The following is a 15,409-nucleotide window of genomic DNA, read 5'->3' on the forward strand; positions in this document are numbered from 1 at the left end:
TTGTAGGCCATGACCGGCCATGTGTTGCATGGGTAACTGTCTGTTCTGGGCCTGTACACGGACTTTGGTCGTCGGGTTGCACCGGATACCACGCTCGTTCTTGCTCACATGCCCGGCCATATATATCTGAGGTACTTGATGCTGCAGGGTCCAATCTAACACAGATTATCGCTATACCTTGGTAGCCTTTGCGCACTAGACTGCGACGAACGTTTCGAGGCGAGCAGCGGATTACGAAGGCGGCCGTCCATTTGCTTGTCTGCAGGCCCAAAGGGCCGTCGATCGTAACGCAGTCGTCCTTTGAGATGGCAGGAACGGGGTGTGGAACGGGCTGTCAGGGCAAGCATGGCCGGTGCTGCTCCTTGCCGCTCAGGTAGTAGTTACTACCTTACTAAGGTATCAAGGTAATCTTCTACTAGATTTAGTAGTATTGAAGTAGTAACTACCTACCTGTAAGTGAGTACCTACCTAGGTACCTGTACCTTACCTGAAGGAGACACGTACCTGTAGTGCCTCCTAAGGCAAGACATGAGATGATGGCCGTACCTCTGTCCCATCTCGTCTTGGTTGGCGCTTTGCCACCTTGTCACGGTGTGCCACGCACATCTCCATGCCGCATGCGCCATTCAGATCCTGCTGCAGCCCTGCTGCAGTGTCGACTTGGTCCCTTGCCCTAGCACTGGTTGGTTAGCCGAGCTTGCCTTCTTGTCTGCTTGCACCGCTTCCAGCTGCGTCCTGTTCGCCGACCCGGGCTGCACGAATTGGACAAACAAGCAATCTCTCGGTCAGCAATGCGCAGGCTGCGCTGGCATCGTGCCGTCTCTCTTCTGCGCCCATGCCACATCGTCCGGTATCACCCATTCGGGTAGGGCGGGCGGGCACGCTGCGGCGGATGGGCAGGGTGGCCGTCTGCGCCCTCGGCACCTTAGTATCCTATCCTACCCCCTTCCGGCCATCTCGGCGAAATCTCTGGATTCATGGCCGGACAGATGTTTAGATACTGCACGGCAGTAGCTTTCCGTGGATCCTTTGCTCGACGAGTCACCCTGCTTGGAGTCCCCCTTTCCCCGCGGCGCTCCTGAGCTCCGGATCTTAGGTAGGTGGGATCCTGCCGCCTAATGGCCGTCGGCTGATGGATGCCCTTTGCCAGCTCCAAGACATCCTCTTCGCTCTCTGGAGAACAAAGCATCGTTCACTATTTGACCGGCTGCCTTTCCAAGAGCTGCGTGGTCTTCGCTGCTCTCTCCTCAGGCTCGAATCCAGAGCTCATCTCGATACAGGAGCCCACCGCCACTCGCACGCAATCACCAACACGCCGGGAGCACCGCGGGGAGCAAATCGTCCCCCGCAAAGCTGTTTGATCTCGCCGTGGCCTCGAGGCCTCTCTGCTCCCTTCAATACAGTAACTCATCACAGTCAAAGATGACCCCTCGCCGACAGCCGGAACTCCCTCAAGACGGCAGACCTGTTCCACGCGTATCTAATTCATCGACTGCGGCCATCAAGAGTGCCTCAGTACCCCGATGGCGCTTCTGGTTGCTTAGCACTGGGTACGTCGGGCGTGAAAGTGCAGTCTGCCGTCAGTGGCAAAACGGCTGACACGGTCGCATGGACGAGACAGTGTTTGCCTCGGCCTCTTTTTGTCTATGACTGACTCTACCATCATCGCTACCAGTCTCTTCGTGATTGCCAGGGACTTTCGGTCTTTTGATTCTGTCAACTGGGTGGCGCTGGCATACACCCTTTCGTACCTCGGATGCGCCGTGACCTTCGCGCAATTCTCAGATGTCATCGGGAGACGAAATGCATTCGTTGCCGCGCATTTGCTATTCTTGGTCTTCTCCATGGCTTGCGGCTTTTCTAAAAGTCTTTTCATGCTGATCGCCTTTCGTGCCCTCCAAGGAATCGGGGGCTCAGGTACGTGACTCCGGACAAGGAAGGATACGTGAGTGTGACGGTCACTCGATGTTCTAATCAGACCGCCAACCCAACACCAGGTCTATACGCTCTTTCAATGGTCGTTTTACCTGAGCTGTGCCCTCGAGAATTGCAACAGCACATTGGCAGCTTGATTGGCCTAGTAATCGCGGGCTCCGGAGTCCTCGGCCCGATTCTGGGTGGCATCTTAACAGAATACGCGAGCTGGCGATGGGTCTTCTGGATAAAGTGAGGGCGGCGGGGACTCCCTCCCCATACAAAGTGCGCGAGGGGACTGACGTACCATGTCTAGCGGGCCGGTTGGAACTGTTTCTCTCATCATTCTTCTCGCAGCCTGGCCGCAGACTCACCGGCTATCATTGCGAGAAGGCGCTTCATGGAAAAACTTCGACTATGCTGGTTCATTCTTGATAATTACTGCCTCTGTACTGGTTGTCTTCGCCTTCCAGAATATGGGAGAGACTGAGAACCCGAGCTGGGCCAGTGCTGTCTTTATCGGTCCCCTTGTAGGCGGCGGAACAGGCTGGCTGGCACTGATTGTTTGGGAGGTTTTTGCTACGAGGAGAATGCATCGTGGCTTTTCTCCAGCTTTCCCAGTCGATCTCTTCAGAAACAGGACCTACGCGGCGGCCGCAGTGTCAACAATGTTCCTCGGTTATCCCTATCTACTGTTGATGTATACATTTCCTCTAAAAGCCCATATAGTGAGTGGTAAGAGTGCGCTACTTTCGAGTATGACGCTACTCCCCATGCTGGGGGCGTCTGCGGTTGGAAGCGTCATTAGTGGCAAGGTGAACACAGCAAGGAACGCGCAGTGTGAGACCATACTGGCCGGGGCTTGCTTCATGACCTTGGGCTGCGGACTTTTAACGGGTGTTGCGGGAGCAAAGGACGACGAGAAGGCCCTTGGATTTCTCACGTTTGCTGGGTTTGGCTTCGGATTGTCGACCGCTGCAGCAACTATTCTCGTGGCGGTGGAAGCGCCCCAGAGGGACCACGGTGTGTCAGGATTCCAGAGCCAGCTAGCTGCCACATGGTGCAGATCACTTGCTAACTAGTACATGCAGCCGCAGCTCAAGGCATCTTGGCCCAGCTGCGCGTCCTTGGAGGTAGCTTGGGTATATCCACATCGACGGTCCTGGTGCGTGGGGAGGCAGCCAAACCCTATGCTCCGACCCTCTCCCAGGGGTCCCAGGATGCGGAACGTTTGAAAGACGGCTGGAACGAGACACTTTTACGGTTGGAAACTGTTCATGAGGCATACGATGAGGCGTTTCGCAAGGGCATGGTATGCGCGGCCGCGATATCTGGAGCCGCCATCCTCGTGGCGCTGGCAGGCTATCGAAAACGCGCGACAGGGAGCCAATCTCAGCGGGATGCAATGGTCGAAGATGAAGGCAGTGTTGTAATACCGGGCAATCCGACGGATCAGACTAGGGCCGGAGCAGTGTAGTGGCAAGGAACTTGGCGATGGGCCCGTGACAACAAGTTGGCCCTCCTGCAACCTGTGGGCCTCATTGCGGTTGATGAGTCGACTTTGGGGGGCATTCAAAGTCCCATTACGGACCCAGGCCTGGTCCAAGAGAGAAGCAGTGGAGAGGTATGGGCATTGGGTTTATAGTTTGACATTGACGCACTGTATAAAGCATGGCACAGAAGATTTTGGAGGCTCTGGATGGCGGCATAAGATTGTATTTGGGTTGCCTCGATTTTATTTTTAGTTGACGGGCAGCGCGAGGCACACGGCCCCCAAAGAGCGAGCTGGACCCGAGTCAATAGGTCCATCTATGATGTATTGCGACTATGACGTGCGCTCAAATCACGGCACCGGTCTGCATCGTGGTGCTGCGGACCAAGTAAAGTAGCGCACGTCTCGACGGCGCAAAGTGTAATTTGGCAGTGGCGGGACACGAGAGAAATGGCAAAGCAAAATTGAAGCGCCGGTCTCGGCTTGTATATACATATTCCCCTGGTCATGGCGTCTGTCACTCCTCTCTGATACCTCGTCTTTCCATAGACGGGTCTCTCTCCTGAATTGACGTCTGACGACGGCGACTGCCATCACCAAACGCCGATCTTCAACAGCAAAGACTCGAATCCAAGGCGACGTCAACAGTCAATCAACGACAAAGGGATAAAAAACCAAACCCAACGCAAGGGGGAAGAGAAGAGGCCATGGTGCGATTGGTCAACATGGCAGCAGTGGCGGTCGCGGCGACTGGCTGGCCGTGGGCGCAGGCGGCACCAGAGGAGCCTGCGAGTGCCAACAAGCAGACGCGAGCGAGGCAGCAGCAGATGGAGGCAACACCGAGGCTCGCATCGCAGGCCGAGCAGAGCAACACCACGGGGCCGACAGAGGGCAACTGCGCGGCCTTGCTGGCGGCACGAGACAAGGCGGCCAAGCTGTTCACCAGGACGCTCAACAAGGGAGAGTACTACGAGCGCGACTTCATGTGGATGCGGTGTCGCTACCAGATGGAAAACAACCTGTTCGACTTCGGGGGCAGCTGGCCAGGCCCTGATGGCCGTGATCTCTTCGCTTTCCTCGAGGAGAAGACCGACGGCGACGTGCGCGAACTCGCCTTCGACTACGTCAACGCCCGCAACGCCGAATGGGGCAGCTGGGGCGGCTGGGGCGATGCCACGGCCATGTTGCAGTTGTGGGGAGGGGTGAGCAGCTCCGCGTCCGTTGAGCATTTGAACATATTGGTCGCCTTCATGATCCAGTTTGGCCAGCTTGTCGCCGAGCGAGAACGGCGCACCTTTTACGTCGTCGGCTGTCCCGCCGGCGCACCCAATGGCACGTATTTCCGGGGCTGGGGCGTCGAGAAGAAAGGCATAGCCAGCTATTTCACCGGGGGGGCCGACAATCACTGGTCCACGGGCGGCAACTGAGGTTGATGATAAACTGACTGTGACTGGACCGCCACGGTGACACGCAGGCAAGTGAAGAAAGTCCGTGTTGGGTCGGTCTGTCTGGTGGACAAACAGGGCATCCGAGTTTTTGCTAGTATTCTGGTTTGGATGGGTGGAAAACAATACGTCGTTCTGGGGGGGGGGGGGGGGGGGGAAGAATAAGAATAAGAAAATGTTTTTAAGAAAATAAGAAAGTAAATTGCATGATTGACGTGACCAACAACACCCAGCAAGGGCGCGCGCCGCCAGCAGAGCGGGTTCGGCATGCGGGCTTGATTTCGCCCGGCCAGTCGACCGATTGATAACCAGTAGTAGTACGAAGTACTCCGTACTCCACTAATAACCAACTCGAGCAACACGCGGGGAATCAGTCAACCAACCCGCAATCAATACACACACCAAAAGCTCGCCATCTAGCCAAGCCAAGGTGTCACGACCACCCCTGACACTCCAACTCGAATTGCCTCCGCCCGACCTCGAGAGAGCGCGAACCCCTCCCGCCTCGGCTTTCGTTGCTGGACCGTCCGCCCGCGCATTGAGGCTTGATGCGTGTCATCGTCGCCCGTTTCGCTCCCCGCTGCCCCCCCTCCAAGCCGCAGCAGCAGCAGCATCTTCCGCACCTCCACCTCCTCCTCCGCCGCCGCATCGCTTCCTCGGCTCTAGTACTAGAACCACCACCACCACCGCCGCCAGCACGTCGTGGTCTCCCCGCGCCGCCCCTCATCGCCGGCCGCTTCGCCAGAACCACCGTCGCCGTCGACGCATCATCCCGCTCTCGCCTCCCGCCAGCCAGGACAATCATGACCTCGGCAGCGTCCCAGCGCCTTGCCGGCAAGACCATCCTCATCACCGGCGCGTCGTCGGGCATTGGCCGCTCTACCGCTCTGGAGTTTGCTCGCACAAGCCCCAACGATTTGCGCCTCGTGCTCACCGCCCGCCGCGTTGATGCGCTCCGCGACCTCGCAGACCAGATCCGCAACGAGGTCGGCCAAGGCGTCAAGGTCCTTCCCGTCAAACTCGACGTCAGCAATGCCGACGAGATCCGCGGCTTTGTTGCCTGTCTGCCCGAAGAGTGGAGGGACATCCACGTCCTCGTCAACAACGCGTGAGTCGAACCCCTCCTCTCCCTTTTCGTATTCCATCCGTCATCACCGCCGTAGGCAGACTCTTGTTGATGGACAATTTCCCTTAAGTGGCCTTGTAAAGGGCGTGGCGCGGGCCCCGGATATTGATGAGCAAGACATGGACGTCGTCTTCTCCACCAACGTGACCGGCCTCATCAACATGACCCAGGCCATCCTCCCCATCTTCCAGGGCCGACCAGGCGGCGGTCAAGGAGACATCATCAACGTCGGCTCTATTGCTGGTATGAGCACCCTCGCTGCTGGCCCTCACTGGTCTATGCTGACTGCCTAGGCCGAGAGGCGTACCCCGGGGGCTCAATCTACTGCGCAAGCAAGGCCGCGGTTCGCAGCTTCACTGATACCCTAAGGAAGGAGCTCATCGCCACCAGAATCAGGGTCATTGAGATCGACCCCGGTCAAGTCGAGACTGTGAGTCCCAACGCCAACACTGTGCCCGACTTGCTGTCATGCGTCGGGCTTGCGCTGACGCCCCTCTCCCGCTCAGGAATTCTCTCTCGTCAGATTCTACGGTGACAAGGCAAAGGCCGATGCCGTGTACGCGTAAGTCATTCAACCATGGCCCCTTTTGCTTGAGACGCACCACATGTACGCCCACCTGTGCGCTCGGCTGACCCTACATCTTTGCCAGTGGCGTCGAACCTCTTACTCCCGATGACATTGCCGAGGCCATCGTCTTCACTGCCACCAGACGGGAGAACGTGGTCATTGCCGACACTCTCATTTATCCCAACCACCAGGTCAGTGTGTCTCGGCGCTCCCTCCCGGCCCTCTTGAAAATACACTCATCAATCCCGTTTGCTCACTTGCCACACAAATAGGCATCTGCGCTCATCATGCACCGCAAAAACGTTTGAGTTACTTTCAATGCGCTTTCAGTGGCTATCTTTATATAGATGTAGAGATCATTCGTAATTTGCAGGTACAAATTTGAGGCACCACCCCACGTCCGCCACGATGGCCCTTTACTGTTCAGAACCGCGCAGGTACTTGCTTCGTCATTTCCTGCCTCGCCATGCAACGCTATACGTCTTCTGCAGATAGAAAAATTCATACACAGTCATGTTCGACGAGTTCTCTTGCCCCTATCCCACCGGCGCAAGCGCCGCAACCATAAGGGTTTGGGAGAGGGGCCTTCTCGGGTCGATGAAATTTTATCTACCAACGTTCCGTTAAGAATCCATTCTAGGTTGAATCGGACCCTTGCCGTCGCAAGCGACAGCACCGCTGGGATCAGAATGATAAAGAGACGGTGGTAATGGGCATGAGTCACGTCACGGGAATCGAGGATACACTATCCCGCCATGCACCAATTCACCAACAGAGGGATGGAAGACCTACGCTGCCGCAGTGCACCGTGCCGTTCGTCATTGCCTTCTAGTTGTAGGCTTTCATCAACCCAGGAAGGGGCAGATAAACAACTTCCAGGTCCCTTACCAAAATTCATCCTAAACGCCACGCTTGCCGGGAAGGGAGAAAAGCAAACGGTGCAACACAGGATTCCCGATATGTGGCTCTGCGCGCGCGCACTAGCCCGGGAAGGAGACCACATGCCCCCAGGCCAACTCAGCTTAGTCTCCCGTGTGCTGGAACAGTGGGGATATAGACTCGCCATAGTGGTTGCGGCGGATGGCCTCAGCCAAGAGAAAAGAAAGGTCAAGAATCACCAGCTTGCTGATGTTCTTCGCCTTGTCCTGGTTGATGGGGAAGCTGTTGGTGACGACGATGGTGTCGATGCACTCGCATGCCTGCAATTGCTCCAGGCAGTCCCCTCCAAAGACGCCATGGGTCGCAATGCAATACACCTTCTTCGCCAGTCCCTTCTTGACAACAGTCTCGGCGGCGGCAATCCAAGAACCATGCTTATCGATCATATCGTCGACTATAAAGACTGTCCGGTTTCGCACATCGCCCACGAGAGTGATCATGTGCTCTGCCTTTGGATTCTGGAAGGCGTTGTCCTCCTCGTCAGAGCTGGTAGCTGGGTCTCCACCTCCCCCTAGCGACTGCCGCTCGGGTACGAAGAATGACGAGGCATGGGACATGGCCATGGGGTCGTCGTCTGGGATGCTATTGTCTGTCGCCGACCTTGCGGGAGATGGAAAATCATCTTCGACAATGCGACCTTGCACAAGCCGACCATGGATGACTTCTTGTGCTCGACGGTCATCATAGTCCTGATCGCTTGGTGCAGGCACCTCAAGAGATTGCCGTGGCGGCGTCGCATCCGTCTTACACGCGGCTGAAGATTTGCTTGACGTCTTAGAGGGTTCCTCGGCGCGCCTCGTTGGCGAGCCGGTGGGATCCGCAATGGTCCTTGTCTTCCGCGGCGGACTCTCTTGTCGACTGACATTCCGTGCCTCCGCCACATTGCTCGAGTCGATTGCGGCGTTATCCATGGATTGCTCAAGTACGGGTTTCCGCTCAACAGCATCCAGGTGACTCATGATCATGCTTGCAGTCATGTTTGTCCCCCGCTTTCGATCTGTTGTGACCATGCCGAAGTTGAGTTTGAGAGCGTCAGCAAGCGAGGTCACTCGCTTGGTGCCACCTGCATTTTTAGACACCACCACGGCCTCCCGCCAGTTAACGACGTTACGTCGGATCCACTGGGCAATTATGGGCTCGGCGTGCAGGTTGTCCACGGGACATTTGAAAAAGCCCTGCATTTGTGACGCGTGAAGGTCGACCGTGATGACATGCTTCACACCGGCAACACCCAAAAGATTGGCGAGCATGCGCGCAGTGATGGCACCCCTGTGAGACTTCTTCTTTGACTGGCGGCTGTAGGGAAAATACGGCAGAACGGCTAGCAGAAATGTGAGCCATGTGGACGCGGTAGATGGAAAGAGGTACGGAGAGGTGTGTAGCCGCGGGTTGGGAGACGACTAACCTGTTACTTTGTTTGCCGAGCCGCCCTTGCATGCAGATATCATGATAAGCAGTTCCATGATGGAGTCGTTGATCCGAGGGCTGCCTGACTGGACGACGAAGACATCTTTTTCACGAACACTAGTCAAGATCCTGACGCTGGTCTCGCCCTTCGTGCCGTCGGGTTAGCAAGATCCAAACCCAACATAGCCTGAGACAAAGTCCTTCAGCTTCGCGGGAGGGGGCGAACGAAGCTTAGTGGGATGCTCACATTGGAGAATTGAGTCAACTCCGCGTCAGCAGGTGTCATGCCCAGGTTCTCACAGATCTGTCCCGTGAGAACCGGGCACGAATTGCCGGCAAATATGAGCGTGTTGCGCATCGTGCCCGTGCCCGTGCCTTGCAGCGCGCAACAAGCTCGTGGGAGAGAGATGGAGGAGAATGGCGGGGAGGTTGGGGTAGTGCGAGACGGCGAAGGAGGCAGCCTTTTTTTTCTCGGTTCAGATATGCGTGGGATCAGTTAATCAGGGTGATGTATACAGTGCGTATCTATGGTCTGCACAGTTCGCACGACCAGCTTGGCAGTGCATCCACCCACTCGTCTTTGGGCTCCGTGGCGCGTGAAATACACAGTGTGCCGGGTACAGTGAGTGTGGATCTGTGCGAAGTACAATTTGCTTCTTGCTAGCAACCTTCAACTTTGTTGGGAGGGAGACAAGGTTGGAGGAATTTAGACACTGCGGCATCTCTCGTCGCCCTGTCCCAGGTACCGAGGCATCAAGAGGCTTCTCATGGACCGGAAACACGGCAAGAGCTGGTCCTAGGCTCTGCAACCGAATCAATAACGGCTCTCAACGCCTCAACAATCGCTCTTTGAGCGCGGCGTCATGGGCATCCCCCATCTCGCGGCTACCCTGGAGCCATACGGCGTTGTCCGCCCTCTTCGAGATGAGGCCGTCGTCATCGACGGGCCTGCTCTAGCGTATCATATACTGCACGAATGCAGACTGAACGGATACCTCCAGCCATCTTATCGGCTTCTTGGGGAGACGGCCATCGCGTGGCTAGACGAAGTGTCCCGCCAGCGGATCGACGTGTAATTCACCGCCATGCACCTCATGTACGACTGATGCAGGGGCTGACAGGGCGCACCTCAGTCAGGCAATATACTTCGATGGGCACTTGCCGTTGGCGAAACGCCGTGTCCGCATGGAGAGGCTGTTGAGGAGCACCACGCAGATTGCTCATCTGCGCTCGAGCAATCCTCAGGGCTGTCCGGTACGGCAACTCGCCTGCGGACATGAATTCGGAAGCGCCGACATGTTCGCCAAAGGGGCCGTTGCATCTCGATCCTTTGCAGATCCCGCCTTCCTTGTACCGGCCGTCATTGAAGCCCTGAAGTCAAGTGTACAGTACCGGCAACGAGTCCTCATGGTGCCCGGCGAGGCGGATACTTTTTGCGCAAGACATGCCTTATCGAATGGCGGTGTTGTTCTGACATCGGACTCGGACTTGCTGGTGCACGAAGTTGGCGACGCCGAGGTTGTCTTCTTTCGTGACATCCAGAGGCAAGTCGACTCCACCATCATGGTTTGCAGCTATGGGCCCAAGCGTATCTGCGAGCAACTCGGACAGTCACCAACGGACGGCCTCGTACGGCTGGCTTATGAGCAGAAACGCTTACAGCACGCATCATTGGCGCAGATACTTCAGGCTTGCTCGTCGCCTCCGTTACACGAGAAGGAGTATGCAGAGTTCTGCGAGGACTACCGGAGCTCCGACATCAGTCAAATTCCGCTGCCTTGTGGCCATGGCCCGCTCGAGAACGGTAGCCTTGATCCGAGACTGGCTGAGCTTGCCATTCAGCTTCAGTCAACCTCGATCGCCACAAGCCACGCCCACATGTTCCTCCCGGTGCTTACAGAGGACCCTACTCGAGGCAATGCGTGGGAGCACAGTACCAGCGTGCGACAGCTGGCGTACTCGCTGCTGATCGGCCCTGATCCTACTGTCTCGGTGTTGGAATTCAGACGAATCCAAAGCGCGACGCAAAAGGGTAGACGTGTTGAACTAGATGGTCCTGACCTTCAAGGCTATGCCATTGAGCTCTTGGCCCCCTTGCACAAGGTGTCCGCAATTGTTCCGGGACACAACTCACGATTCTGGTTACTGGCCTGCCTGGTCCTTGATGTGATCGAATGCCAGAAGAGAGACAAGGGATCGCTTGCATGGAGCATCTTTCAGCAGCCCGCGAAGTCACCCGCTGCCAACCGCAGCAGAATTTCTTGGGACACTGTGCACGCTGTGGCCCAGCTGCAAGCCATGTGCTACTCTCTGCGCTTGCTTCGCCAGGCGTTGTCGGTCTGCTCTAAAGTCCCGGCAAACATCAAGCCCCTACAACAATACCTAGAACAGTTGCCTGAACTGAACGATTTTCCGGACGTCGACAGCTTCAATGACGGCGCCCGGAAGCTATCGGAGTATAATGGTCTTGTCGTGAGTCTTGAACAATGCCTCGGGTCGCAAAAGCTGCGCCAGAATAAAACAGACCACGGTATCAACGCCACAGCTAGTGGTGTTGGTAAGCCTGCCAACCAAGCTCTACCAACAGAGCCCGGCCACTCGATAAGGCGAAACATGTTTGACGTTTTGTCCCTAGAGTAGGTCGCGTGATGGCTATGATCAACGTGGAAAACGCTCGGCTGCACTTAAGCACACACGACACGAGCATGTGGGGGGTAGGCTAACGCGAAAGATGATCGGGGGCAAGGTTTTGTCGCGTGTATGAGTTGGCCGCGGCACCTGTGTGCATCACAAGATGCTGGTTAAGTCTTGGTTTTCTTTACACTATTGTACAGGGGTCTAAGTTTGCTGGGGCCCATGAATTTCGTCCAGGAGGCGAGAGAGCGAGCCTGGGCTGTCTTGGTCATCCTTGACATCTTGCAAGATGTCCTCGTGTGGAATTCCACCGTCCGCGGTGCGAATGATTCTCCAAGCGCGTCGGAATTCATCACGTATGGAAACAATGCCGTTGTGTGTGACTGTTCGAGCGACATTGTGATCGAGCTCGAAAGGATCCTCCACAGCGAACAGGTACCGATGGCGTACCTCCTTGACCTCATCGCCTTTGTGGGTGGGCTGTCCGGGTTCTGCATGCTCAAGAGTCCTTGCCTCCCCTCTCCCTGGGGGTGGAACCGCTGCCTCTTGGACTTCGAAGACAGTTTTTGCGCCGGTCCAACCCTTCTCCTGCTTGCTGAGAAGACCACCCTGTGTCCGCAGACTTAGCACATCCCTGCCCCAATCGAATCCCTTGCCTTGACCGCTGCTCAAGACGCCGGTCTGAGCAAAGTACTCGAAGAACCCGCGCAACAGGCTTCCGACGCTTTCGGTGTTGTGGTTGAGCTGGTGATTGCTTGCCAAATGCATGATTTCGTTCTCATTCCGCCAGAACTGGATGTTATATCCGCGAAATTGAACGCTGCGCTCGAATTCCGCAGCAGACAGCTCCGGGGAAGGACGGGGCGCGAGTTGCTGCAGGTTTGGACAGACAAAGGGCCGAGCAACATTGACGAGATAATGCAGCACCATCAGCACGTAGCCATAGCTGCTCAAGGTTCCGCGATATCCGGAGTTGATGGCCCGAACCTTCGCCCAGTGTTTTACGAAGAGGACCATTGGTCTCACTCTGGGATCCGTAAGCGAGTAGCAGCGCAGAAGCGCGGTGTTGTGGAGGGCAAGGTGAGCTGAAAAGTTGATGTCGCATTGTACGCCAGCCCCGGTGGCTGGAAACTCGAGCGGATCTTGGTGCCTTGTCCGTGGCGAGTTGGAGGTCTCAAAGACAGATCCAGGCAGCTCTCTGATCCTAACGACGACCTGCGATAGCTCCGGCGGAACGGGTATCCGGTAGCTGTATTCCCGAGGTGCGATTTGGACCCTGCACAAGGGCGAGCGCAGCAGTTCAATGTAGCGCCGGATGTGTTCCAAGTCCACCGAGTCGCACGGCCCTTTCTCAACCACTTTCTCGAGATCTCTGGAGAGCTGAAAGATTTTGTGTAGTTGCCCGACCTCTTCCAGCTCGGCCTGATTGGCTGAAGAGCCTATCGCTGCCGTGACCAAGTCTCGGGTCTCCTTGTCGAAAATGCCTGAAATATATCGGGCGTTGACCTCCAGCTTTGCCGCGCTCGTGAGAGGGTCCATTCCCTGCTGAAAGTTGGCCTGTATGGTCCTTGTCCTCTGCATATACTGACTCGACGTCTCACCATGGCCTTGAGTGAGTATCGCAAGCTGTATCGACGGAATTCTTTTGATCTTGTCGAGACACAGCTGCAGTTCCCTGGCGTACGAGGCAGGATCGACGCCGAAGTTTCGACTCCATTGGAGATTCTGCCATGCCAAAAGCGTCTGCTCAACGTGAGGCTGGAAGTCGTGAAAAAGGTCCTTGGCGGGCCACATTTCCCAGGCCATGAGCGCTTCCTCGCCCTCTACCTGCGTCAAGACGCCCGAGAGGGAACGATTGCTAGGAGTATTGTACAAGGGCCTGAATGATAGCGAAGGAAACTTCTCGAGTCGCTCTCGTAATCTCGTGTCGTAGAGGCCGCGTACAAAGGCCTCACACACACGGTTTAGGACGATCCAGTCATGGTCGAGAAACTCATGAGCGTTGGAGAAAGTAACGTCTCGTCCGCCGGCTCTCCGTAGAATTCTTTTAGCCAAACCGCAGTATGAGGTAAGAGAATTGTTGGGTCCTTGCTTGAGCTGAAAATATCTTGTTTCTCCGTTGGCGTAGGGTATTTCGAATTGAGTGGCCGGTACAAGGCCTTGCTCGCTTTCTCTGGTCTCATAACGTTCATCTTCGAGAGCTTGCGAGGCGATATCGTGGTCGTTTGCTTCTTCACCCAGGCCCCCGCGGCTATTATCTACGCCACTCTCCCATTTCTCGCGTTCCGCGATCAGTGCATCGCGTAGTGGTGCTGGCGGCTGCTCGCAGAGTTTGATGATGGGCACCCGCGTGCGGCTGAGTAGTCTTGCACCCAACCCTGCATCAAGGAATGCCTTCTCCACCAGCCTCGGGATAGGGGAGCCTGGTGCGTCAGGCTGTATGGCAGAGAGCGGAGAAAGCAGTCCCAGATCCATGTCCGAAGCCTTTGTCGCAAAGCCCGATGACAAGCTGCCGAAGCATTGGAGCTGCACGGATGTCGGGGGGAAACCCGTCGCCGCGCATTCCTCTACTTCATGAAGAGAAATAACTTGTCGACATATTGCTTGGATGCGCTGGCGGAATGCCTCCTTCTCCGCAATCTCCGGTCTCTCGATCTCGGAGCTGGAGACCACATGATAGCAAAGTCGGTCCAACATGGCGGCTTGCGCTGCCACATCCTCTGGTCGGAACAAATGTCGACGCGGATTCTGCGGCGGCCTCTGGCCAGGAACAGAGGGTCGTATCGCCAAGTTTGAGGCAGACGACCCCTGGGAGGATACGCTTCGATCCTGTGGCCGATGTCGTGGGCCCCAGGGTGCGCCTCCATAGTTGTTTGGGACAGGCCTGTGCCATGCAGTGTGGCCGTACGCCGTGTCTGGACGTGCTGCCCACGAGGAAGAGCTCGAGTGAGGGTTGCCAGGGGAATTTCTCTGATCATACGGCCTGGACGGAGGGGCAGAGAAACCGAGCCCCGGTCGAGGATGCTGGGGGGGTCCCTGCGGTGGTCCTCGATCTATCGGAATGGACAGCTGCGAGCTCATCTGCCGCCTCTGGGCTTGGTTTGGACGCTTTCTGGCCGCCCTGGGCGAACGCGGCTCGTCGTGTCCGGAGCCTGTCGGTTGGGCATCGCGCTGTGGCTCTGCGTTTTGGTCAGCCACTGGCGGTCGCGCCTGCGGCCCAGACGCAGCAGAAGATACCCCAGTATCGTTGGAAAGGGCGTTCGTGATTATGACGCGCCGAAGACGGCTCTCAAGACCGGTATCCTGGTTGCTGTTGTGCGGCTCCGGCGAGCCGTCTTCCTGGTATGCCATGATGGTGAGGCCGGACCCTCGAGTGAAGGCCTTGATAGATGCGGGCGCTTCCGACCGCGATAGAACCGGGACTCCCTGGGTGTAAGATGAGATGCAATGGGATCTCGTGAGGTTCCGGCCAACGAACCGACTGCTGCCTCAACGGATGTGGCTGGCAGTGTCTCCCTAGTTTGCCGGGCTCCAGGCGATGGAGACAAGGGCTGTCTGTCTTGCAACCGTGGGGCTACAGGCGCCTGCTGGAACGATAATAGATACTATCCCATGCGGCGTATACTGACTGTACGGATAAACCGTGTTCAATTCAGTCGAGGCCGGCGACGATAGCCTGCTCCTCTCAAGTTGACTGAAACGGAGATGTTGGAAGTACGGGGAGCTGGCCGAGTTCGACTGTCGTTTGCAGCAAGCGACGCCTGTCCCACACATCACTGTCGTTCAAAATAATGAGGTACGGTAGTTACTGTGCAACAATCAATCACCGTTTTAGTTGTATGTTTGGGGGATCCCAAACTTTCAAGCACAGGTGGGGCCGCCTT

General features: G+C 56.6%; 6 protein-coding genes across 8 annotated transcripts; 4 read left to right on the forward strand and 2 right to left on the reverse strand.

Moving 5' to 3' along the window:
* The first annotated feature begins 557 nt into the window (after positions 1-557).
* Positions 558-3,689, forward strand: JDV02_006479 (uncharacterized protein). Of its 2 annotated transcripts, none has more exons than XM_047987877.1 (6): positions 558-1,096; positions 1,151-1,550; positions 1,618-1,917; positions 1,998-2,166; positions 2,231-2,937; positions 3,006-3,689. In XM_047987877.1, exons 3-6 carry the CDS (start codon positions 1,647-1,649, stop codon positions 3,389-3,391), a joined length of 1,533 nt encoding a protein of 510 aa, XP_047843867.1. In that variant the 5' UTR covers positions 558-1,096; positions 1,151-1,550; positions 1,618-1,646; the 3' UTR covers positions 3,392-3,689. The 2 variants fall into 2 exon arrangements, with proteins under 2 accessions (XP_047843867.1, XP_047843866.1); XM_047987876.1 differs by having other exon boundaries at positions 1,622-1,917.
* Positions 3,690-4,131: 442 nt separating this feature from the next.
* Positions 4,132-4,833, forward strand: JDV02_006480 (uncharacterized protein; the record flags this gene model as incomplete). The annotated part of the gene is made up of 1 exon (XM_047987878.1): positions 4,132-4,833. One exon carries the CDS (start codon positions 4,132-4,134, stop codon positions 4,831-4,833), a length of 702 nt encoding a protein of 233 aa, XP_047843868.1.
* Positions 4,834-5,222: 389 nt separating this feature from the next.
* Positions 5,223-7,139, forward strand: JDV02_006481 (3-hydroxy acid dehydrogenase). Its single transcript, XM_047987879.1, has 6 exons — positions 5,223-5,959; positions 6,048-6,220; positions 6,271-6,407; positions 6,484-6,539; positions 6,628-6,736; positions 6,818-7,139. The coding sequence occupies exons 1-6, from the start codon at positions 5,400-5,402 to the stop codon at positions 6,851-6,853; spliced, it is 1,071 nt and encodes a 356-aa protein (XP_047843869.1). The 5' UTR covers positions 5,223-5,399; the 3' UTR covers positions 6,854-7,139.
* PRS1 (Ribose-phosphate diphosphokinase) lies at positions 6,866-9,325 on the reverse strand. Its single transcript, XM_047987880.1, has 3 exons — positions 9,139-9,325; positions 8,890-9,037; positions 6,866-8,805 (listed from the first exon to the last, which is right to left on the reverse strand). Exons 1-3 carry the CDS (start codon positions 9,247-9,249, stop codon positions 7,568-7,570), a joined length of 1,497 nt encoding a protein of 498 aa, XP_047843870.1. The 5' UTR covers positions 9,250-9,325; the 3' UTR covers positions 6,866-7,567.
* A 251-nt stretch (positions 9,326-9,576) lies between these two features.
* Positions 9,577-11,888, forward strand: JDV02_006483 (uncharacterized protein). Of its 2 annotated transcripts, XM_047987881.1 has the most exons (2): positions 9,577-9,963; positions 10,025-11,888. In XM_047987881.1, the coding sequence occupies exons 1-2, from the start codon at positions 9,755-9,757 to the stop codon at positions 11,529-11,531; spliced, it is 1,716 nt and encodes a 571-aa protein (XP_047843871.1). In that variant the 5' UTR covers positions 9,577-9,754; the 3' UTR covers positions 11,532-11,888. The 2 variants fall into 2 exon arrangements, with proteins under 2 accessions (XP_047843871.1, XP_047843872.1); XM_047987882.1 differs by having other exon boundaries at positions 9,577-11,888.
* On the reverse strand, positions 11,667-15,228 carry JDV02_006484 (RNA uridylyltransferase). Its single transcript, XM_047987883.1, has one exon. It carries the CDS (start codon positions 14,874-14,876, stop codon positions 11,730-11,732), a length of 3,147 nt encoding a protein of 1,048 aa, XP_047843873.1. The 5' UTR covers positions 14,877-15,228; the 3' UTR covers positions 11,667-11,729.
* Between the last annotated feature and the right edge of the window lie 181 nt (positions 15,229-15,409).

The sequence above is a fragment of the Purpureocillium takamizusanense genome, chromosome 6 (assembly GCF_022605165.1).
Source record: "Purpureocillium takamizusanense chromosome 6, complete sequence".
Lineage (NCBI taxonomy): Eukaryota > Fungi > Ascomycota > Sordariomycetes > Hypocreales > Ophiocordycipitaceae > Purpureocillium > Purpureocillium takamizusanense.